Consider the following 23,657-nt stretch of genomic DNA (forward strand, 5'->3'; position numbering starts at 1 on the left):
AGCTCATTTAAGCCTCTGCATTGCAGTTCCTTTTGTCTCCACCGACATCCTGACTGCTAAGCTTCGTGGGTTCAGATAGTGAGAATTAATATTAGAGTCGCATGCATATTCATGCGGTCGACTGAAAATCAGTAATGGAAAACTGACACAATGCCACAGATTGTCAGCCAGTTCTATAATTTCGCGTTTTTATCTTTAGTAGCGTCTCCTGTTTTCATGTTGCCATTTATTTTCTGTATAAACAACCAAAATACAGTTTAGGAATCTAGAAAACCAAAGTATGACATGACATTAAAGTCATCCGGAAAGAAAAAAGCTCTTCTTTTTTTTTTTTTGGTCAGAAATTTGACTCTGAAGTGGTAAAGTGCAGCCATGAAGAGCTCCCTCTGAACACGGCAGATTGTGAAGGATGTAGAAAATATGAGACCATCTGCCCCTCCTGAGCCATATTTAAATAGACAGAGGAAGGAGTGAACGTGGCCTTTGGGGGGCCTGCTTGCCATTCTCAGCAACACAGCCAGTGTAAATGAGAGATTACTAAACCCATTTTAATGTAGAGGAGTCCCATAAGTGTCAGGCAGTCAGTTTAGGAAACTCTTTTGATTAAATTTTAAGGTTGCTGGAAACAATGGACACAAGACGGGAACCAACACTGGATGTGATGGCACAGTCTGTCACTGAGCCCACTCGTGCACACAACCACACTAGGCTGACAAAGAGTTACCAGTTAATCTAACCTACAGTTTTTGGGAGATGTAAGCCGCAGTAGGGAGGGGAAAACCACATAACAATGGGAAGAAAATAAAGAATCCAAGGAGCTTTTCACAAGACAGTGGTTCAAACCCAGTCTCGTGGAATTACGAGCAACAGCGCTAACTACAATTACAGACCTGTAAGATTCCAAGATGGACGCGTATACATACACATTTCTAGTCCACGTCTCCAGTTCTGGGTCATAAGGAGGCGTTATCTATCCCAGCTGTCAACAAGGTACCAGCCCTGGATGTAAAACTGAGGCTTCACAACCTGTCCATATTGTTTTCATTAAATCAATTTTTCTTTAATTATTCAATTTCTTCGACTTAGATGAGCAATCGTTTATGTGTCTTTTCATAATTTCTGTGTGAAGTATGGTTTCACAAGGACACACAATCTATTTCAGAAATGTCTGCTGCAAGACAGAGCCAGTCCATCACCCATGCACATATACACACAAACACACACAGACCTCATTTAGAGTCGCCATTTAAAAAGACCGCTGACTAGCCCACTCTATAGAATAGACAGTAAGTGGCGTAGCGGGTCTCAAGAGCAGTGAGGCTGACCGAGTATCCACCCCTTGGCCATTTTTATTTTTGAGGAAATATAAAACCTTCACATTTAAATTTGACTACCAGAGAGTTTGTGTCTTCTTGCCTTGTTTAGATATTACATTATGTGTGTGTGTGTGTGTGTGTGTGTGTGCACCCTCTGTTAAAATGGCACTCTCTCCTTGGTGTCCCAAGATGTTTTGTCAAGCATTGCACATTCAAACTGTGCGTGGGAAGAAATTGGAGCTGCAGCTCTTACAACATATTTCTATTTTTCTGGTCTTTCATAAGCCTGACTTGATGTTGTGCAAGTTCATCTAGACAATCCTTAAACAGCCTGCAGTCTTATTTCTGCTTTTCATAGGTAGCTTTTATTTATTTTGCTTTTTGCCACAGTTGCAGTGAGTGCCCAAATGACCACTGTGTATAGGAAACAAGTCCAGAAATAAAACAAGAATAATGCCAAAAAGGAAAATTACAATATTTTATTATAAAAATGTGCTTCTAGTTCAATTAGAGTATTTGTAAAATGTTATCACAAATTCACTATCATGAATTTATTTAAACAAAAAAACTTTATGTAACTAACATTTGGAATTTGAAAAACCAAACAAGTAAAAAACAAGGAAAAAAAAAAGAACAAAAAACAAAATCCCCCATATTAAAGTGCAAACAGGAGCAGAGATTCCCCATTTGTCATCTCTTTAGGAACTTGAAAGTTTTGCTTCACATTCTAGAAGCAAAAGTGCCATTCTAGTGTTTAGCAGTCGTGAATATTAAAGGAGCTATTTTTTTTATATACCTGTACCTTTTGGGTTCTTTTATTTAAAATTCCAAAAGAAAAAAAGAAAAAGACACACACTTTATTTGCTTTTTTTTTTTTTTTTTTTTGTGCCACTCGTGGTATTGCGTTTCTTAAAGCTTGTGCAAATAGGCAGCTTGCTGCCCCCCGTGACAGAATATTCTGGGGACCGCTAAGTCATGGCACTGCGCCAGACTTGAACCAGTAATGCAAGGTGTTACTGATTGGAAGTGAAGACACCTCGAAGACCCGTGGGTTTCTGTGGTGCCCAGCCACAAACGCCGTTGTCCTGCTTAACACAGGCATACTGCTGGGCCTGGACGTGATCCCAGCTGCGTGTGAACAAGCCATCAGTCCACAAGCACTCCTGTTCAGAAGACAGAGCACAGGGAACAAACTGGCAGGGAGAGATCTGTGAAAAGGAAAAAATAAAAAATAAAGCCATTAAGGTTGAATTGCGGTCATGCCCTTCACACTGCATAGGTTTGTTAAGAATGGATTTCAGAGTGGCCAGCCAAAAGTAGACAGCCTACCTTACAGTTGCAGTGGTTCTTATAGTTGAACATGATCCCCCGTTTCTGAGAAGAAGTCAAGTTGGCCCAGGGCTGGATAAAACTGCACACACTGACACTGACACGACCATCTTCTCCCATCATGCCTGCGATGATCAGTTCTTTCTGATTGTCCAAAACGTCATCAGTTGGTTCAAAACCACACAGACCGCCATCATGGGGAGTGTACAGGTACTGGACATCGGTAGCTTTCTCAAAGCCCTTGAACATCTGGAAGAAAGAGAATAAAAGCTTATAATTTTGCAGCTCACTTCATGTGATTATTAACCAAGACATGAAAGGATCAAGTCTGTGCCCGTTTCTGTTTGTTTTCTTATTCACAAATCTATCAGCACATCCCCAGAGTCTCAAAAACCCGTGATCTGACCTGAATACACTCCCTGTACTAAAGTCCTGATCCTGCTTTAGCAATTCCAGAAATTACAGAAGTGCTGAGAATATAAAAGTGCTTGATTTCTGTAGGGGCAACAAACTTAGTTTGAGATTCTCCTGAAATTCACTAGTCAAGCATTGAAATGATCTTCTCAAACACACGGCGACTGTCTGTCTGTCTGGTTTTCTCTCACAGTCCGAAAACACACAGCACTGCCCCGTAGCACATTCTTGTTTCCTCTGTTACCTGCGCCATTGTTTTGTTTTGTTGTTCTGGTATTACTTAGTAACTGTATGGCATAGTGAGGTGGCACTTAACACCGGCCCTTCAGCAAGATTTTGGCACCAGTGGAAGCCCTTTAAAAGGGCTATAGAGCAGCAAGAAAGAAATAGGAAAACATATGATGACCGACTTTTGCAAAATATACATATTTAACAAGAACGAAGATTGGCAGGTGCACTGTGCATTTACCCATAGCCAAAAAAGAGATGCATGGATCGTGGTGGGGAAATTTGTCGCCACCTCTGGTGGTAAGCTCAGCAAGTGACTTGAGCAGCTGGAGAAGGACCCTTTCTGAACGGCGGAAAATGGGAACTCCGCAGCTTTAAATCTGATGGGACAGTGCCAGCTTTGCATGATGGTAGATTACATCAGTTACAGGCATTTTCACCTGCTTTGCCACACTTGCCCCAGTAAACGTTTAAAACTGGACTGTTGTGTTTTGTCTGAATCGTCTCGTAAGTGTACTGAAAAACTCATTAAGCAATGGACTTGTAATGATTGTGTTAGTAGTTTGGGGGGGGGGGGGGGTGTGGGAATTGTTTGTTGAAGGTGTGTATTATTCATATTTTATTACAACTGTTAAGACTTTAATCCGTTTTCTTTTTTGTATTTTATCAAGGGGTTATTATTATACGGTATTAGGTGGAGAAAAGCAGCAGGTCACCTTTCTTAGGTGACATTTGTTAGAGGCTATAAATTGTTGTGACTGTGTTACTGTGCGACTGCATTTGAGCATTTGTTCAGATGCTAAGTTATTGCATTGTGGTCAGCTTTCCCCCTGGCTGATTCAGCTATGAATGTGAACAGATGTTGAAAACAAACTGTCTTTGACAACCTTGGTGCCTCCCTTGCTGAGCACAGCACCCTGAAATTGAGGCTGAGCAGAGGAATCTTATTGGCATGGCAATACTAATAGTTGTACTAATAATACATTTTAGTTGTGGTATCCGAAGACTCTGCAGAAATATTTCCTTACATAAATATGGTATTTAGCAAGCAATCTGCACTGGTATTCACCATTTATACAGCCGCTAACGTTTGTGTTTCAGGGTCACAGAGTCCAGAACTACATTTTCATCTTGGCCTGGTTTTGCAGTTTACTATTATACTGTGATGCACCACTTAACATTTGTCTTCATGTCTTCTGCACGTGTTCATCACCTGGTTGTGTTTATTTTCTTTGAGCATATCATTGCTAAATCAGCTCTTGGTGCTTAAAGGTCACTAGAAATTGAAGGCTGACTGACCTGTCACTTTACATCATCTAAAAATTCATGTGGAGAATTACATTTACCCTTCGTGAAATACATATATCTTTTTTTTTAAGTTTTCACCTTGAGACATGTTGTCAAAAATGGGTGTCAGTTTTGGTCAATCATTAATTTGAAGTGGTATATAAGGGGACATTTAGAAAAGGAAAAGAAATGGGTTCAGCAAAAAGTTTAAAGTCAAAACATAAAACTGCCAGTACTTAATTGAGATTTCTAGTTTGTATTGCCTGCTAATTGCTAGCTTTGAGTAAAGAAGGGTTAGCACAGGAATTTCAAAACATGGTGCCAATAAGCCCTTACTTACTGCAGCAGATCTGGCTTCAACATCGAAACAATATTATTTTGTTATTATTACAATGTTTTTTGAAAGTTTCAAAGTTGAATACTACTGTGAGTCTACCATCATGGGGGGTGGAAGGTGAGACAACTTATTAAATAAAAAAAAAAAAATCTTTCTTTCTGATGTGCCCTCCTGCTGTAACTGTCCTAACTATTTTTCTGTTTCATCTCTGGACAGTGGCGCTCCGGCCTGGAAGTGAGAGGTGGAGTCTGGGTAAGGACTCCACCTCTGAGGAATTAGAAACTCGCTTAGCATGTAATACACAAGCGAGGCTAGCATGTCGGCAAAATAAAACCTCCAAAGTAAGACACGCTCGCTTAGCCGCTGATAGACAAGCGAGGCTAGCATGTCGGCAAAACGAAACCTCTGAAGAAAAAGTCACTCGCTTAGCCACTAACACACAAGCAAGGTGAGCATGTCGGCACAACGAAACCTCAGACGAAAGACAAAGTCGCTTAGCCGCTAATATACAAGTGATGTGAGTACGTCGGCAAAACAAAACCTCCTAGGAGAGAGATGCCCAGAGTAGTTCCTACCAATTACCTGACATCTCTACATTTCAATTTTTTTTTTCTGACGATTTCAATAGTTTCTAGAACCCTGGGCTTTTTACAGCACGGGCTAACACCGCTAGTTACATTATGAAAAAATCTTTCTTTCTGATGTACCTTCCTGCTGTAGCTGCCCCAAATTGTTTTTCTGTTTTATCTCTGGACAGTGGCTCTGGTGCTAGGCTGTGGTAAACCAAACCATAAAAATTAATGCCTCAGACTAAAAATAAAACATAAATGCTTTTCATGAAACCATACTGCGGTATAAGGAAAGCAAATGCACCTGAATGGTCCCCTGCATGCAAAAAAGAACTTATTTTGGTGTCTTTAATTAACTCTAAAAACAATATCACAAATGAAGGGCTGCTCTCGGTGGTTTGGCAGTGACTGAGGATCTACTTTGAGTCGAAAAGTCCTATTTTTGAGTCTGACAGCTGCCATTAAGAGAACCACAGTTCCTCACGCCTATCCCACCCACACCAGTCACAAGGCCGTGCTGAGGGGCTGCAATGATTCATCTGGCTTATTTTAGTAGTGCTGCTACTGCAAGTTCATCCTCATCTGGAGACATCATTGAGGTTTTAACCAAAAAAAAAAAAAGAAAGAAATTACTTCAGAACTTATTTTAAGAGAAGCATTTAAAGTTGGCAGAAGATAGGATGGCACAATATTGGCTACAGTGGCAGCATTATCAATAAGAAGTGTAGTGAGGCAAGAGGGGCTGCTTAACAGTAGGAAAAACTGTGGAGTGACCTGGAATAAAAACCCAGTCGACCTTACATAATGTTGCCTTGCTTAACTTGTGGATTACTGTGCTCCTTAACAAGCAATTCAAAATCTGTCAGTCCTACTCATTTCTATATGCTTCATCAGATAAATATTCTATTCTATCTCCGTGGCTTTTTTTCTTGAGTTTCCCTTGAGAGCAATTTTTCTTTGATTTCCTCTTCAATTTCATTATCGTTATAATTAATATTACTACACTTACTGAGAAGCATTGTCTTTAATCTTTTTAATAACTTATTCATCTCAAGTAATGGATTGAGAGAATTAAAGAGCACAGAAGAAAGTGAAATATTCCCAGCTTAGTTAACTGAGAGGTCAAGTGTTTGGTATTCAGGTCAATTGCATTTCTTCATTTTTAGAACCTATTCTTCTATCATAATGTTGGAACGATCGCTCTTTTCACACCTGAAATGACATCACCCACAATGCTCTTGTGTTTAAAGTTCACTGCGAGAAAATGGCTGACAACAGCATGTAGTGACTAAACATGCTATGAAGAAGCACATTTGTGCCTTATTTCCGCATGCATACCTGTACTGATGCTAGTGCTGTCAGGTAATAGTTAACATACATTAAAGATGGAAAAAAGACATCATCTGTCAGCCACACAATAATTGCCCATAAACTGCATCCACCAAGAAAAATAAGGAAAAATTGATCAGCCCATTACAGAGAATGAATACATAACTGTCAAAGAAATGAGGATGTCCACAAAGCAGTTAGGTGCTGTTTATTTATGGCTGGATCAGGATTCTATAGGCAAGATTTCCTCATACTAAAGGAATGACAACATAAATATATCAATTGAGATGGGAACTTTGTAGAGAAGTAAGCAAATATATGCAACGTGGGTTATAGTAAATTCCAGTTTATATTTGTATTGAACTGTAAAATGAATATACTCATTACTTTGGGTACACCACCACTAAATGCCTCATCTTGCGTTTCTCCACTCTGTTTGCTGAACCTCCTGTAGCCAGTTGTGTGCTGTTTCTTGGCAATGATAATTATTCTGTATTTGCTTTAGGTTTTGTAATTGTTTTAAATTTGAAAGCCTTTTCAAACATATACCTTCTTACTGCTAGCCACTGATTTATGACTTGATTTCCAGAGCATCTTAAGAATTCTTTGGTTATGGGTTTACCACCAGTATTTTGGATGCATTAACTGCATTTTCTGAGTTTTATTTTTGTATTCCCCTTAAACCTTTTTCATTTCTTGACTGCTAAATTGTTTTGCCTTGTCTGCTCAGCTCTTTCTTAACCTTACTTGTGTGTTTCAATCGTTGCTTTGCAAGATGCTGTCTCAGTTACCTCTGTGGATTTACACTTAAATAAACCTGCTACAATCTTTGGTCTCATTGCACATGAAAAAGGTCCTTGGCACCCATGAATAATCGGAGCTATGAACAAAATTAAAGCACAGGTGGGCAAAAGGGATTGTGGATTCAGTGAGGAGTGATTTTAATTTGGAGTGATCAGAGAGAATGACGTGAAGCGGTTCTTCACCTTGTTTTATGTCCATTCCTATGCTTTATGTAATTAAGTTATAATCAACATGAAATGCACTTATCTCACCCAATGACTACTTCATAATTTATAGTCCAGGAAATGTGAAGTACCCAAAGAAAAAAATGATGCAGACATGGGGTAAGTAAGCAAACGCTAGTAGACAGTGCTAGGCTGAGATTTAATGAAGATAGCAATGGTTACCACAGTGTGGCTGTGCCACCCCAAATGCCTGCTGGTGTCACAAAATCAGTAGGTGTTAACATTCAGTGAAAGTTTTTGATAGAGATTGCATTTAAACATGGTTTTCTTTGGTAGACCCACAGTTGGTTTTGTATGGTTTAAAACCAATATACATAATAAAAATAAAGATACATACATAAATGCAAACATTCTCACTCAATATAATTAAGGATTGAAGGGACCAGAACCTATAATAGCACGATTGTGCAAAAGACAGCAAACAACTTTGAGCAGGTAGTCAGTCTATCAGTGGACCAGTCAAGCACAGCCATAGGAAGGACATCCACACCACACGGACCACAACAAATGATCTGAATCAAGGAAGGTGGAACCATAAGGCAGTAGTGATAACTGCTGTGCCCCCCCTAACAAGGACACATTCAAACATATCCAGGATAAATTCAGCACCAGTTTAAGGACAGGTAAAAAAAATCCTAAGGCATTCTCAGCCAAATATCCATTCAAGAATTGAGTTTTTTTTTTTAATTATAATTAATTTAGGAAAATTTATAGACATTTTTCCACTGACCAATGACAAAACTTGCCCAATAATGGTGTAACTCTGTAAAATGTGAAAAAGCCCATAGGCCACCTGTTAATTTAGGATGTCATTCATATGTACTGATTAGCCTTCATAAAATAAACATTAGCAAACAGAAAAGGAAATTAAGAAAGTGTCTTAATTTTTCTGATGTTCATGCTTTTTTTTTTTTTTTTTTTTTTTTTACCTTAGTTTGCTTGATCTCATAGCGGATCCATTCACTTCCTTCATTTGCGTTTCCTGCTGTCACCTGTTCCCTCTGGATGATCTTTCCTTTAATCACTAAAGAAGACAGAACCAAAATTGCTTAAGTCATTCAGAGTGTGACTGCCTATAGAACTGAAAGTGGCACTTTTAAGGAAGGCAAAATAATGCAGTGCTTTATGCCTTTTAAAAATGTAAAGGATGCTTGACTTTCTTCTTATTTGCTTGTTTCCCTCCACAACCTAAAGCTAACCTGATTTAACTGATGGCGAGTTGTGGGTCTGTGCGTAAGTATGCCTGTCCTGCAATAGACTGGAATTCTCTCCAGGTTTGGCACCCAATTCTGCTGGCAAATGCAATTTGGTAATAGAAACAGTAAACTTAGTGCATAGATGGAGAAATCTGGGGTGGGGTAGAGGGTGCTGTCTTTGGGACGAATGCTGTAGCTATCTTGAAGTTGTGTATTTCTCAGTTTAAAAAACTGGAGATCCAACTTGAGTGCTTTGAAGAGTTCTTTGTCTCAAGACAAAATACTTTCTCTTACTTTCCTGCTCTCAGAGTAAGATGAGGGAAATTTTGATCAATGGCTTTACATTTTGGTTTTTCAAATTTATATACTTTTCATTAATGGCATGCCTTTCACAAACATATAGAGTTCATACCCACTTTGATTATTATTTATTCATCCATTTGTCTGTGAATTCATTCATCCATATATTGTTACTATTCACCCTAAAGGCTAACACATACATTCTGGTTAGGGGGGTGTATAACTTTTGCATCAAAATGCATTTGTAAAATGATCACGACATTCTAGACTATCCTCTGTAGATTTCAGAACCTTGTCTAGATACCCCTGACAAACCCCTATGGATTGCCTAGCTCTGTATTTATTATAAATGGAAGTCACAGATGCTTTTTCCACAGCCGCAGCCCCACATTTATGAGTTTTCCACAAAGCTAGAATGAGGAAGTGGCACATCTGAGCTCCCTCTCCTGAATAACTTCAAAAATAAATTCAAAAGCCAAGTTTATTAGCAGCCTACATCCCCACCTCAGAAGACGTGTGTAAAGTGCATATTGTGGATATATTGGTGAATTCTGAAGCCATTACATATGTGTAAAAAAAAAAAATAATAATAATATATAAATGTTAAATATATTAAATCTGAGTGTAGAAGTAGTAACCTTGGACACATATTTTAGATATATCATCTTGTAGTTTTCCAGGAAATGCACAAGGATAACCTTTAGGAAGTCTCGCAAAAGAGAATTCTGCTCTACAACACTCAGCTTGCTAACAAAGCAAAAGTCCCCAGGGTGTTGAGTCTAATAAATGGGATAGTTGAATAAATGAATCACTGTAAAATAAACTTTGTTTATTTATATATGTAAAATCTCAAATGTAGAAGATGATCTTGTTTAGATGAGAATCCAAGGAATACCACACATTAAGGCGGGGTTGGCTATTTTTTAATCCTAGCACTAGACAGTGCAAATAATCCTCCCATTATCAAACCCAGAGGACCAGAGCGTATCTTTTTATACAAGGTGGGGCATTAGCCATGGATGAGGTCCATCTTAGGGAATATTCACTTGCATAGGTACATTTAAGTTCACCATTTATGCATTTTTGGGATATGTAAGGAAAACTGTACTGTCGGGAGAAAAACTTGCACAGGGATAAGGTGAAAACCTACAAACTCCACACAGACAGAAAACAGGATGGGACTCGGGAGCTGTGTATCAGTTTCATTAATCACTGCACCACTCACAATGAAATGATTTTATTGGGGGTAAATGTGTTTATGATATTGTTCAGCTCATTATAAAAAATGTAGAAAGTCACAGCACATTACTGCCAAATACAACGTGCAGTACCAACACAGGCAGATACAGTATGTGTGATGCATTAGTCTTTCTACAGTAAATTGGTGAAATCTTTCATACCCTTCATGAAAACATCATAACACCCTTTCCTACCAAAGTATGTTTTGAAAAAATAGTAATAAAGATAATTACAGTTATCAATCAATCTTTTTTATTTTAATACAAAACAGTGCTAACATTAAATCTACCAACTGTGCCTTCAAAGCCCAATAGACATGGACACTCTGAAGATGATAACTGGGCACACAGGTACTGGAAAAAGCAGCGCAGGTTAAAGAAAATCACTTGTGGCTGAGTGCAGGAGATGGCTATGTGAGGATTGCATTAGTCTAGCCCAAACATGCACACGCACAGTTAGCTACCGAATGAGAAATTATGAACACAAGATAGTATAGAAGCAGATTGTGGCTTATTCAAAATATTTATTCAGAAATGGTTGCAGCAGTAAAACAAATAAAAAGAAACCATCTGGCTTCATTTCTATCACAAGATATTTTTGAGGGGATTGTTCTTGCTCAACAGCTTCAAATGTTGGCTTAGCTTAGTTCGCAGAGCAGCACACACCCAAACGCTGTGGTAAAACCTCACTTGTGTGCATCTGTACGTATGCACTTTCTTGTGGGGGACAGTAGTATTATGTGATGTTAGCTCAGTGTGTGTGACAGAGAGATTGAGAATAATTAGTGTTTTAGGGTTCTGAGGCTGGAGTGCTCTCCCAAAAAGAGGAGGTTCGGCTGAAGAAGACTTGTTCCAGTAATAGCCCTTTCTAAACTCCATTTTAACCACTTGGTTGCTTTGTAATCATCTGCCTTTGCTGGTCAGGCCTCCCCCCTTCTGTGAAGCTTGTGGAACTGCCTGCCTGCTTGTAGATAAAATGAAGCGGATATGACTTCACTGCTAATTAATCAGGCACCCATTATTTAGAACTGAGAAATGGGTCAATCGCAGCTCCCCTAATTTTTGGTTGTGCAATGCCCTTGTTGAATTTTCCCTAATTAGTCATTTTTGGTTGTTTGAAGTGAGAGGATATTCTTTCAGATCTTCTCACAGAACTGGCTTTAACTTGTTTCCCTTAATGAGGTTTTTCTGACTCAGAGCTGTAAGTACAGGTTTGGAGAAATTTATTATAGATCTGTGGAAGGCCATTTTGTGACTGTAAACTTTCAGGTACAAACAAACTATGGAGAAAAAAGCAAGACTCACCAATATCGGAGTGGCAAAAGGCAGTCTGAGGGTGCTGAGGTCCACAGCTGCAGGCATTGCTTTGTCCTCCAAAGAGAAGAGTGACAAGTAAAGCCAACATACCCACTTGATTCACGGAGTTCATTGTTTCTGGTGATACTGAGGATGGAGAAGAAAAGAGAGCAATGTCAAATGATCATCAGATGCAACCAAGTAAAATACAAATTGTTTTTAGAAAGTGAGGAGGCTATTTAGTCCATCAAACAATTTGGTGAGCTAGCAATTGAGCAGTCCTAATATATACTTCAAAGTTATTGTATCAGGGTACCCCCTTTAGTTTTACCATACAAAATATTCACCAGTTAGCAACAAGTTTAAAATCACCAGCATATATTAAAGTGGCCGTCATTTTAAACTTTCCACTTGACCTAACAGAAAATATGAGCCACCAAGAATGCTAATAAAACATGCAGGAAGAGATGTAAGATAAGAAAAAAAATCGGACGTGAGAATCTGATTTCATACATTTTAGCTGCACATGTACCCCTTCATTCAGCCATCCTTTTTATTTTTATTTTTTGTACTTAATTTGTAAGTATTTCATAGTCACAGCAGGTCAAATGTAATATTAGTAAGCAGTATTAAATGTTATTTCTCATATGATCGGCTAATGTATTGCCCCGGGCTGTTTCCTGCCTTGCACATGTAGTGATAATGACAATAATAATAATAATTCATTACATTTATATAGCGCTTTTCTCAGTACTCAAAGCGCTATCCACACAGGGAGGAACCGGGAAGCGAACCCACAATCTTCCACAGTCTCCTTACTGCAAAGATAGACCCCAACACCCCCTGGAACTGGATTAGGGACACCTGAGAATGTTATGTTGTGACATTTTAAATCTAATTTCATGTCCTATCGACTTTCATGACACTCTACCTTTATTTCTACATATTAAAATAACTGCTTTATATTAAAGTACTATTCTGATCTGCAATATTGTGCATTAGTTAAACCTATGGAGTCGTAGGAACTTGTGCTCCCTCCACATGTTGCCTAAACTTGCATCATTACTCATCATCATTAACCTGCATCATTACATTAACGACTACAACCCCCCTCCGGCCTCATGCATTATGCTATCATCATTGCATTAATGAGGTATTTACATTCGCTCACATGATTACCATTCATTTTTGTGCTTCAGAATTTGGCACAAGTCCTACTTTTCAGAATCGCAACTTGAAATTTAACAGTCACTTTATTCAAGAAACTTGTAATAATTATTTAAACTCCACTCACCAAATCTCCTATCTACCTAGCAAATTATAAATTCTGCCTTTCTAAAAGTATTTAATAACCGTGATATGAAAGTCTTTCTGCTGCCTCCTGGTTTAAAAGATAAGGAGTTAACATCCAACTTGGTTATCTCTTGTAGGACATCTACACGTTCTCCCCACGTGTGCCTGGGCACTATTTCAGTGTATTTTACATGACCTGGCAACTCAAGGCAAGCTAAGATGAATGAATACTGCATGTGTGTGAACGAGACCAGGGATACACCACTGACTTGTTAATGGTTGGTTCCTGCCATGTCTCCTTCATGTCAAAATTCACTTAGTTGCGAGGAAGATCAAATCACCACTCTCAAAAATATGTTCATGTTTCAAAGCCCTATTTGAAATTTTGAGTGTCGTGTTCTGCACATTCATTTGATTTTTATGGACTGGCAGCACAAAATAATGTCACATTTCTTCAACTTCGTGTACTTTTGCGTTTCAAATTTAAATGGTGTCCTGCCCACTGGTTTTCATAAACAACAAAGGAAAACATTTTGATGTGAGTGGACTGGTTAAGTCACCACTACTTATCAGTTCATCTTTGTCCGATGTGTTCAAAAGTATGTGGAAATCGGATGGTCTTTAGAATCCTCATTTCCGTCACTACTAGGTAACTTGTTCCACTTATGCACTGCTCTCTGAGTGAAGTGATATTTTCTAATACTGGAGCCATCCTAGTGGTGCATTAATGAGTGGCTCGGCTATCCAAAATGGCAGCAAGCCAACTGGAAAATCTTTGTACTTTTAACAAATAATAGGGGCAGTGATGCTGCTGTCTTCTGGATGAAAATTTTCAGTTTTAGTGCAAGTACCATTTTCCTGTGATGTTATATAGTACCTAAAGGAGAAAAGTAATTATAGGGTTCAAACATAATGACACCTTAGCAATGATGTTGAGCAATGCTATTATGCATAGTTTCTACTGTTAATGGTTCCCTGTAGTGTACAGTGTATGCAATGGAGGATCATTGCACTGTGGGCTGCAGGAAAATGCGACCTGTGATTTTGATTTCAATGAGGAAAAATTCAGAAAGTTCATTCAGAAAGTTCAGCTACTTGAGGAAATTAGAAGTATGAATGTTTCTCAGTTAGAATTCAATAGCAGCCACCAAGCTAGACTATAGGTGGAAGTAACATGCAATTGCCTTCCAGTTGTGCTGTGATCAGCCTGGTATACTAAGCTACAGGGAAACTGAGACAATATGCTTTTTATGTTTAGTGCTAGGAAAACAGCCCAGCAAACAACTGAATGCATTGTGTGGAGAACCTATAGGGTCTCCTTTACTATTGAAGCATTCAAATTGGACTACGTTGAGACATATTGGAGGATTGCAGGGACCAACAATCATCAAGGGTTGCTGCAATGTACATCTGTAATTTGTGGTTACCCAAATACATAAACTGGAGTCACCATTTATGGAGTCCTTCAAAATCAATGTAAGGAAATTGTTAAAATACATAAATAAATAAAAGTAAAAGCTGGGGAAGAAGTTTAGCACAGGTTAGACTTGGAGATCAACGTTATAATCAAGTCAGCAAGTCTGTGCAAAATATAATTACATAAGAGCTGCCTGCTTTCTGTCCTACCCCAGCCTCCTTTTTTAGTGTAGATCAATGATACGGAAAAGATATTCAGAAAATATATATTTACATTCCGCCTAAGTGCTGTCTTTGCGCTCTGTATTTACCTGCCTTCTCAGGATGTTTTCTTAATTAGACAGTGTGCCATGGCTTTCACAAAATGTTTTGTCTACTCTGTATGCCCAACACCAAGTCATGGAATTTCCGCACTAAGAGGTTAAGTCAGACTTGCAATTGAGAAGCAATGTCTGTCTTAGCTTTGCTTTGTGTACTGAGATGTTTTCAAAACACGGGACAAGCATTAGAGACGTCCAACAGAGCTACATCTAAACTGCCCTTGCAGACAAAACAAGGCACTTTTACTGGGTGTTCTGATTTAAAGATTAAAAGTACAGAATGTTCCACAATCATAAATACTCATAATATTTTTCACTGTTTGGTACTCCTTTGTGTGTGCAAAAAGAACTTAAATTTTGTGACAACTTTTATACAGTTTTCAGGGTTTGCTCCAGTGCATTTTATCTCATAGACCAAATTACAGCAAAAACATCTGGAAATCTTTTAATTACAGTATTGCTCACAATATTTTTTTGTCCAGGTGTTTGTAGAATGTAATATTAACTCTTTGTTACTTGACAGAGGTATCAGAAACTCACCTACGATATTCAGCATTTGTGCTACTGGCTGCATGTAAGAGACGATCATAAATTTCCCCTTATAGTAAGGTGAATGTGAAAAAGAGAATTCTAGCAGAAGAAAACCCCCAAGCAGTAAAATATATCTCACTTCATCACGATGGAAAAAGTGTATATTTTGCAATCAATTTTTTTAATGTGCAGAATATTTGTTAGTTAAAATGAGTTGTTTTTTGGATGTACAAGATGTGAATGATATGTTGATATGGTATGTTACTTTATCCACTCCTCCCAAATAGCAAACTAAGCAGATGAATGCATTCCAGAAGTTGTTTAACACACCGACATTGATACGTTTATTTTAGCTGTTTCTGGCGAGAATTGATTTCTAAAACTGGTTATAACAAATTTCTACACAACAGAATTCCATAAATGTTCCCAGCATGTGTAAACAGGTATCTATTCCAATCGATTTCTCTTTCAATTGTAGCTGTTAACTGGTAAAAGAACCTGTCAAACAGGCATGGATAGGTGTTAGGTTTTTATAAGGTTAAATGGATTCTTCTTCTCTTGCTGCATGAAACCAGTTTAAGTGCATTTACAGTATATATTTCTGTAAAAGTTCCTAACAAGCTAATATTGAAATATTCCATTTGTTCTTTTCTATCTATTTATCTATCTATCTGAACTGCTGTATCTACATTTAGCACATGTTAATTCTGCATGTTGTGTCCATCATGCATAATTCAGTTTCTGTGCCTGTTTCTAACACATTGAGTTAGAGATTCCTACACATGTTTCTAACATGGTTACATCGACTGGCAGATTGCTATGGTTGTTTCTGTCACACATAGTTATTTTTCTAAACAACACAAGCAAATTAGTCTATAAAAATATGACAGCTACAAACAGACCTAGCAGTGTGTGCCTTCCACATATCATTATCCTGATTATTAATTTTTGGCGAAAAAGGTCTTCCAAGTTTTGAAGCACATTTATCTAATAGTCACCCATGCATTAACAGATTTCAGTTTTTACAATGAGTAGGAATCAAAATTTGAAAGATCTCTACCAAGGCAACCTCATGACAAAGAGGCAGTGACTAGGCAGCAGTATGTGTCTAACTACCCTCAACATATAAGAGAAGATAATAAAATATTGAGTGCAATAATCAGAAGCATACACTGACTTCTTGTTTGCTATTCTTCTGCAGTTCTAAATCTAGTGCCACTAAGAGTGTTAGCATTACATTACATGCCCTGTTGCTCTATTACTGTTAAAACAGCTAGAGACTACATTTATTTTGGCCGACCGTTTACTTTTTATAACTTTTTGTAAATCTTTAAAAATGTTTACTTGTTACATGACTTAAACTCCTAAAAACAAAGTTTTATATGAGTAATGAATAAAAAACAGAATATGTAACATTCCCAGAGTATAAAGTTATTTAACATTTGCAGATAAATATGTAACAGAGAGACTACCAGACTCCCTACTTCTTTATATCACCTTCACTAGCTGAATAATAATGAGCTGCACTTACCCATCAGATCTTTTAACATACATGAACACAAAAATAGCTTCACTAAAGACTGATAGAACTGTTTTAAGCAGAGTGTAAAGTTTGACTCTGCCACCGAATTGTGCTTTCTATTTGTTAATGCTGCCTGAAAATGCTTGAAGAAAAGAGAAACAAAGCCCAGTGTCGCCCCCCCCTTACCTTGAGTGTTCAGAGAGCTTGCAGAGTTACTCTTGTTGGTCTCTCAGTCACTGAGGCTCTGGTAGCTGACTGGCTGCTTGCCTGCTATTTATGGAGCACCAACAGACACAGCCCTTCCGGAAACAGCTCACCACATACTCCCACCCCAGCATCTTTCAGTGTCATTTTTTTTTTTCTCTCTGCTAAGTTCACTAATCTACAACCCCGAAGGGATTTCCTAGTATTTTTTTTTCTTTTTCACATTGTGTTACAGACTGTCTAGGGATTTGGAAGCTCCTAGATTTCATTTTGATAATCGGAATCCGTTATTTAACATTTTCAAAGCAAACAAAACCATTACTGCTTCATTTGTGAATCTCACCTTGCTGTTTTTTGTATTATGATGCTATTTCTTGTCCAGAGCTGTGGATAGCGGGTTAGTGTTTTATTTTAAGTGTACATCTGGATACTGTTCTTCACCTAGTACTTTACTTTCTTTAAAGTTTAAGCGAAGGCCAAATCAGCAGTTTCTAATAAAAGCAACCTTAAACAGAATGATCTAGACAGTAACATTTCTTCCATTCACACATTTCTTTATCGTGTAATAACACACCATATAGAAACTGAACCCTCTGATTTGAGTGCTCTGCTATCTGTTTACCTCTTACCCCCAACCCTGGTCTTTAATCCACCGTATTCTTATATATTTCTTGTTAAACTCTGATTCTGTTTTTTTCCCCCCCAGAGTCTGTGATAGATTTTAATCCTGTATGTTCTGTATATTAAAATATGTCATGCTTATATCTTTCAAAAAATAATTCGTCCGAACTGCACCATGACCCTATAGTCGAATAAAGACAGTCCATCAGACTGGTGGATGAATCATTACATTCGTTAAATCTTCTGTTCCAAACAACTCCTGTACCAATCCTATGATTTTTGTACACTCACAGACAGCTTAATATGTAATCTTATTTATCTTGCCGCTTGTTTTACATTAGTTGAAAATCTGGAAATATTTTTCATGTTTCAGTGTTGCGATGTTTGATGTTTCTACCCACTATAATAATAATAAATGCATTTTATTTATAGGGGCACTTTATATTAGCAGTAAATCTCAAAGTACAGTGGCCTTATCTTCTCCCTGTCAAACCCATTTGTATAAAGATGGATGGTGCATCTTTCTTCTAGTCATTGTGAAGATTAAGAGAGACCAGTGATGGTGAAAGCACTGGACACTGTTGCGATAGCGTGTTAAACATGTCTATTCAGTGTCACACGGAAGACGTGTAAAGCACCCTAGAAATAGCAGACTGGTGTGGTGGTCATCATGTTTAAGAAAGATAACCAGTGTGTTCCAATTACAAAGGGATCACACTCCTCAGCCTCCTAGGTAAGGCCTATGTGAGGGTGCATGGAGGAAAGATTCCATCTGATGATTAAACCAAAGATACAGGAGAAACAATGTGGATTCTTGTCCCAGTTTTGGAATAGCAGACCAGCTCTTCTCCCTGGTGAAGTTGCTGGAGGGTGCATGGGAGTATGATAACTCAACTCTACATGTGTTTTGTAGATTTGAAAAGCATATGACCGTGTCCCTCTGCATGTATTGCGGGAGGTGCTTCAGGAATAAGAGGCAACAGGGCCGCTTTTGCATGCTATTTGTTTCCTATATGAATGCGATCAGAATTGAGTTTAAATATTTGCCATTAAGTCAAATTTGTTCATGGTGAGTGTCATCCTCCATCAAGGGAATGCCTTGTCACCACTGCTGTTTATGGTTTTTATGGACAGGTTATTAAGGATCAGTCAAGGATGTGAGAGTTTGCAGTTGGGTTGTCTAGAGGTAGCATCATTGCTTTATGAAGATGGTGTTGACCTCTTTGCCTCATGTGACTGTGACCTACAGCACACACTTCAGTGATTTTCTGCTAAGAGTGAAGTAACTGGGATGAGAATCAGCACCTCCAATTCTAAGGTCACGATTCTCTCTTGGAAAATAATCGATTGTTTTCTCCTCACCTGCAGAGACCAAACACCCTTAGTGGAGGAGTTAAGTATCTCGGGATCTTCTTCACAAGTGATAGAAAAAGGGAACATAAGTTCAAAAGGATGATTGGAGAGGAAGCTGCTGTTCTGCAGGCGCTGTACCAGTCCATTCCATGATGGTGAAGCAGGAGCTGAATATAAAGACAAAACTCTGGATTTACTGGTAGATTTATATCTCTGCTCTACACCCATGGTCATGAACTATGGGTAGTGGCCAAAAGAATGAAATTGTGAATACATGTAGTAGGTTTCTTCATAGGGTAGCTGGCCTGACGCTCTATGATAGGGTAAGAACCTCAGTGATTTGCAAGAGTTTCAGAGTAGACTCGCTGATGCGCTGAACTGAGAGGAGCAAGTTGCGGTTGTTTGGGCATGACATACCGATGTCCCCCGGGGCATCTCCCCCTAAAGCTGCAGGCGGGAGAACTCTACAGCAGATCCAATACATGATGGAGGGATTATATGTCTTGACTGGCTTAGGAACACCTGGGAATTCCACAGGAAGAGCTGGAATCTTTAGCTGTGGACAGGGAAGTCTAAGCCGACCTGTTTGGCCTCCTGACCTTCACCAGGAAAAGTGGTTTCAGAAAATGAGATGAGATCTGTGCAAAGAAGTGTTGCTTCCTTGGTAACTAGTTGGTTTTGGGTTTAGTGTTTACATTTCATTTAACAGATGATTTTATCCTATAAGGGGATGTCAAGATAAAGGTGAACTATGATGGCAGGACACAAGAGAATGAGTCACCAAAGGACAGAGAATGAAAAGGCAAATTAAGAGTTCATCTGTAGGCCAAATTGGATAGGCAGTGACCATAAAGTATGCCCTATCATTGAATTGGGTGCCCAGGAATGGAATCCTTTGGTAACACACCATAGGGAAAGAGGAACCCTGGGAGAAAGCCTGAATCATTTCCTCAGGCTATTAGAGGGCAGGAAGCTTATGCTTGACCCTCTGATTGGAAGAATGATGACATGGAGGACTGCTGTGAAGCTTATGCAATACTTCCAGGCAGACAAGTTGTTGCAAGGTCATCCATAAGGGAAAAGAAAGAAACTTTTGTTCAACTAAGAAGAAAGTCTTGCCCACTTGACCTGTAACAGGCCTTTTAGAGCTTGAAGTGTGGATTTCCCTGGGACCACTTGATGCAATTGTGAGCCCACATCCCATATATTTTGTTGCGCATTACTGACCCCAAAAGTGAGTAATGGGCTTGTGCCTGTAGCAGTCTTACATGGGATTTAGGCGAATGCTGAAAATTCTTCATGTGGTTGAGAGGCATGTTGCCAAGAAAATGAAAGGCAAGGAATGTATGGAGTGAAAAAGACAAAAATCTGAAAAGAAAAGTTTGAATGTTGAATGTTAGAGATACAAAGGTAGGGCAGTCATCATATCTTATCACACCACTGCGGTATCCAGGTAAGAGCGGCGTCATTAGCATCCTTAAGACTTCATCGGTACATGTAGGGCCTTGGGAACATTCATGGAGAATGTGGTCCATTGTTTGGGTAGGCTCACCACAGGGTAGAGCAGTCAAGGACAAGAACTGTCTGGGAAACTCTTCCTTTTTCAGTTAATCTTTTGCTTTTTCATTTTCCTTTATCCTTACATCCACCAACTTTTGAGGCCTTTTCCCAATTCATATTTATGGGGAGATAGTGCCTGTTTTAGTTGCTGAACCCCATAATGACAGTGGAATGAAGGTTTCAACAGCCTCTATGTCTCCATCCCACCACAGATGACTGCCATGCCCACTTTTTTGTCATATAGTCAAGTTATTTTGGAGGGGTGCATACTCTTTCTTTAGCCCACAAACATACATGCATCTCTCAAAGCAGACAGTGAAGGAAAAAAACTCAAACATTGGTGGAAAACAGCACCTAGCTAGACTCTTCAATCTCATTGAACTTCTGGAAACAAATATCTGTTAAGGCATCAGGAGGCAGCACGTCATCAGAACAAGAGTTCCTTGTACAACAGTAACAACGGGAAGTTTCTTGTCTGTGAATGAGGTCTTCATTCTTTGTGTCCAGGCATCCAGGTTTAAAGAACAGATCCAAAAGGCTGAATGGCACAGTGAATTCCAAGAGGACAACACTTGGATGGATGTCAACCATTGTCGTAGACAAGCTGTCAGAATTAGCTCGATAAATGACACAAATCCATAAAAGCCCTTTCTTCTGTCCATTTATCCCTGTAACCAGAATATTGGCAAGTTTGTCATTATGTAAAATACCTGTATGTTGTACTTGGATAGTTATATTTATATAGTGCATTACCTTCATCCTTCTCTCATAGCTTATATAGTATCTCAGATTCCTAATACAAGCTACAATAATTTCATATGTTTGTATAAATACAGCAAAAAAATCACGTGTGCCTAACTACACTGTATTTTAAAGCATAAATGACCGTGACATCTTCATTATTATTGCTGCACACATAAGGCCCACTGTCTTCTATAAGCAAAATCCATCCATCCATTATCCAACCCACTATATCCTAACTACAGGGTCACGGGGGTCTGCTAGAGCCAATCCCAGCCAACACAGGGTGCAAGGCAGGAAACAAACCTCGGGCAGGGTGCTAGCCCACCGCAGGGCACACACTAGGAACAATTTAGAATCGCCAATGCACCTAACCTGCATGTCTTTGGACTGTGGGAGGAAACCGGAGTACCTGGAGGAAACCCACACAGACACGGGGAGAACATGCAAACTCCCCCCAGGGAGTGATATAAAATCAGTTTTTAGGCTGAAGAGTCACTGTCTTACATGTTGGAGCATGCTGGGGAGGTTTAAAGGCTTATTAATCCACACAACCTTAGTTTTGTTACGCTGCTCATTCTCATACTGTGATAAAGAAACACTAGATAGACTAATATAAATTCTGTGGCGATTGCTGGGTCCTCCTTTTAATTAAATGCTACAGAACAATGTCCTACCAAAGATCACTCTCCTTTAAATTTGACCATGGTGCTCTCTCGAGTCTGCATTCGACTACAAAGACACCAAGGCACTGTGACATAATCTCAAACTCGTCTCCAGCTGATATTTCAGGTTTCTGACCTTTCATCCACATCTGGATTCTATGTATTACTCACTCATTTGGGCTTTACTATTATGAAATAAAGTGGAAAAAAAGTATGGGATCTTTTGGTTTAAACCGGTTTGTAAATGTCACATTTACTGTTAATCAGTAGGTGGTGCAAAATTGCCAGCTATCTGCCTTTTCCTGTAAAATGCTTTCACTTTTTGAAAACTTCCATTTCATTTATCTATTTTCATCATCTCACTTTTTCAATGTAATTTCCAAGTATTTTTATTTAGTTTATTATAATTAAGCTTGAGTTAGACCTAGGGAGAAACATTTGAGGATTTAAATACAAAGAATAAATGCTGTTTTTTGCAAAGGTGTTTAACAAATTTCTTTGGTTTTCTATCCCTGTCTCTCTCCAACAACACTGTATTGGTCCAACAGCAAAAAACAACTTTTGAGCAAAGTACTGTAGGTATGCTAGACATTAGCCTTGTCTCTCATATTGGAGGCAATGTCCTTGAAAATGTTCACATTGATTCACTAACTTTAAAAAGTAAAGTACAAATTATCTTCTTATATAATATGCTACCGTGGCTGTCCGTTTGTCTGTCCAGGATTTTTGAATTATTGACCTGAAATTTGGTACACATATATTATGTGACATCTACTATCCGCTTTCGGGGTGAAGATTGACCTCTAAGGTTATTCCTCTTTTTTGATTTTTATTTTATTGTAGAATCAACTCTTGGTAGCGGGCAACAGGTTGGCCATGCGATGCATACGTACGGGTGCCGTTCTCATCTCTACCACATTCGCCATCACTTTCCCTACCTCTACATATCTTAAATCATTCTTGAGGCAGATTGAAGACTTACAGTGCATCCGGAAAGTATTCACAGCGCATCACTTTTTCCACATTTTGTTATGTTACAGCCTTATTCCAAAATGGATTAAATTAATTTTTTCCTCAGAATTCTACACACAACACTCCATAATGACAACACAAAAAAAGTTTACTTGAGATTTTTGCAAATTTATTAAAAATAAAAAAATTGAGAAAGCACATGTACATAAGTATTCACAGCCTTTGCCATGAAGCTCAAAATTGAGCTCAGGTGCATCCTGTTTCCCCTGATCGTCCTTGAGATGTTTCTGCAGCTTAACTGGAGTCCAGCTGTGGTAAATTCAGTTGATTGGACATGATTTGGAAAGGCACACACCTGTCTATATAAGGTCCCACAGTTGACAGTTCATGTCAGAGCACAAGCCAAGCATGAAGTCAAAGGAATTGTCTGTAGGCCTTCGAGACAGGATTGTCTCGAGGCACAAATCTCGGGAAGGTTACAGAAAAATTTCTGCTGTTTTGAAGGTCCCAGTGAGCACAGTGGCCTCCATCATCCGTAAGTGGAAGAAGTTCGAAACCACCAGGACTCTTCCTAGAGCTGGCCGGCCATCTA

At 38.8% G+C, this 23,657-nt stretch overlaps 2 protein-coding genes across 5 annotated transcripts in view; one reads left to right on the plus strand and one right to left on the minus strand.

The window, feature by feature from the left end:
- The window catches only part of syn1 (synapsin I), a 326,193-nt gene that overhangs the window by 147,128 nt on the left and 155,408 nt on the right, over window positions 1-23,657 (plus strand). The gene's annotated exons all lie outside the window — the stretch shown is intronic.
- On the minus strand, window positions 1,781-17,283 carry LOC114660608 (metalloproteinase inhibitor 4-like). Its single transcript, XM_028813397.2, has 5 exons — window positions 17,136-17,283; window positions 11,877-12,014; window positions 8,767-8,861; window positions 2,646-2,894; window positions 1,781-2,524 (listed from the first exon to the last, which is right to left on the minus strand). Exons 2-5 carry the CDS (start codon window positions 11,998-12,000, stop codon window positions 2,330-2,332), a joined length of 663 nt encoding a protein of 220 aa, XP_028669230.2. The 5' UTR covers window positions 12,001-12,014; window positions 17,136-17,283; the 3' UTR covers window positions 1,781-2,329.

The sequence above is a fragment of the Erpetoichthys calabaricus genome, chromosome 11, assembly GCF_900747795.2.
Source record: "Erpetoichthys calabaricus chromosome 11, fErpCal1.3, whole genome shotgun sequence".
NCBI lineage: Eukaryota > Metazoa > Chordata > Cladistia > Polypteriformes > Polypteridae > Erpetoichthys > Erpetoichthys calabaricus.

Coding starts and splice junctions, on each gene's coding strand:
- LOC114660608 (XM_028813397.2), bottom strand. CDS start 12,000: ATGAACTCCGTGAATCAAGTGGGTATGTTGGCTTTACTTGTCACTCTT. Junction 8,862..11,876: donor CTTTTGCCACTCCGATATTG/GTGAGTCTTGCT, acceptor TGTCTTCTTTAG/TGATTAAAGGAAAGATCATC. Junction 2,895..8,766: donor ATGAGATCAAGCAAACTAAG/GTAAAAAAAAAA, acceptor TCTTTCTTCCAG/ATGTTCAAGGGCTTTGAGAA.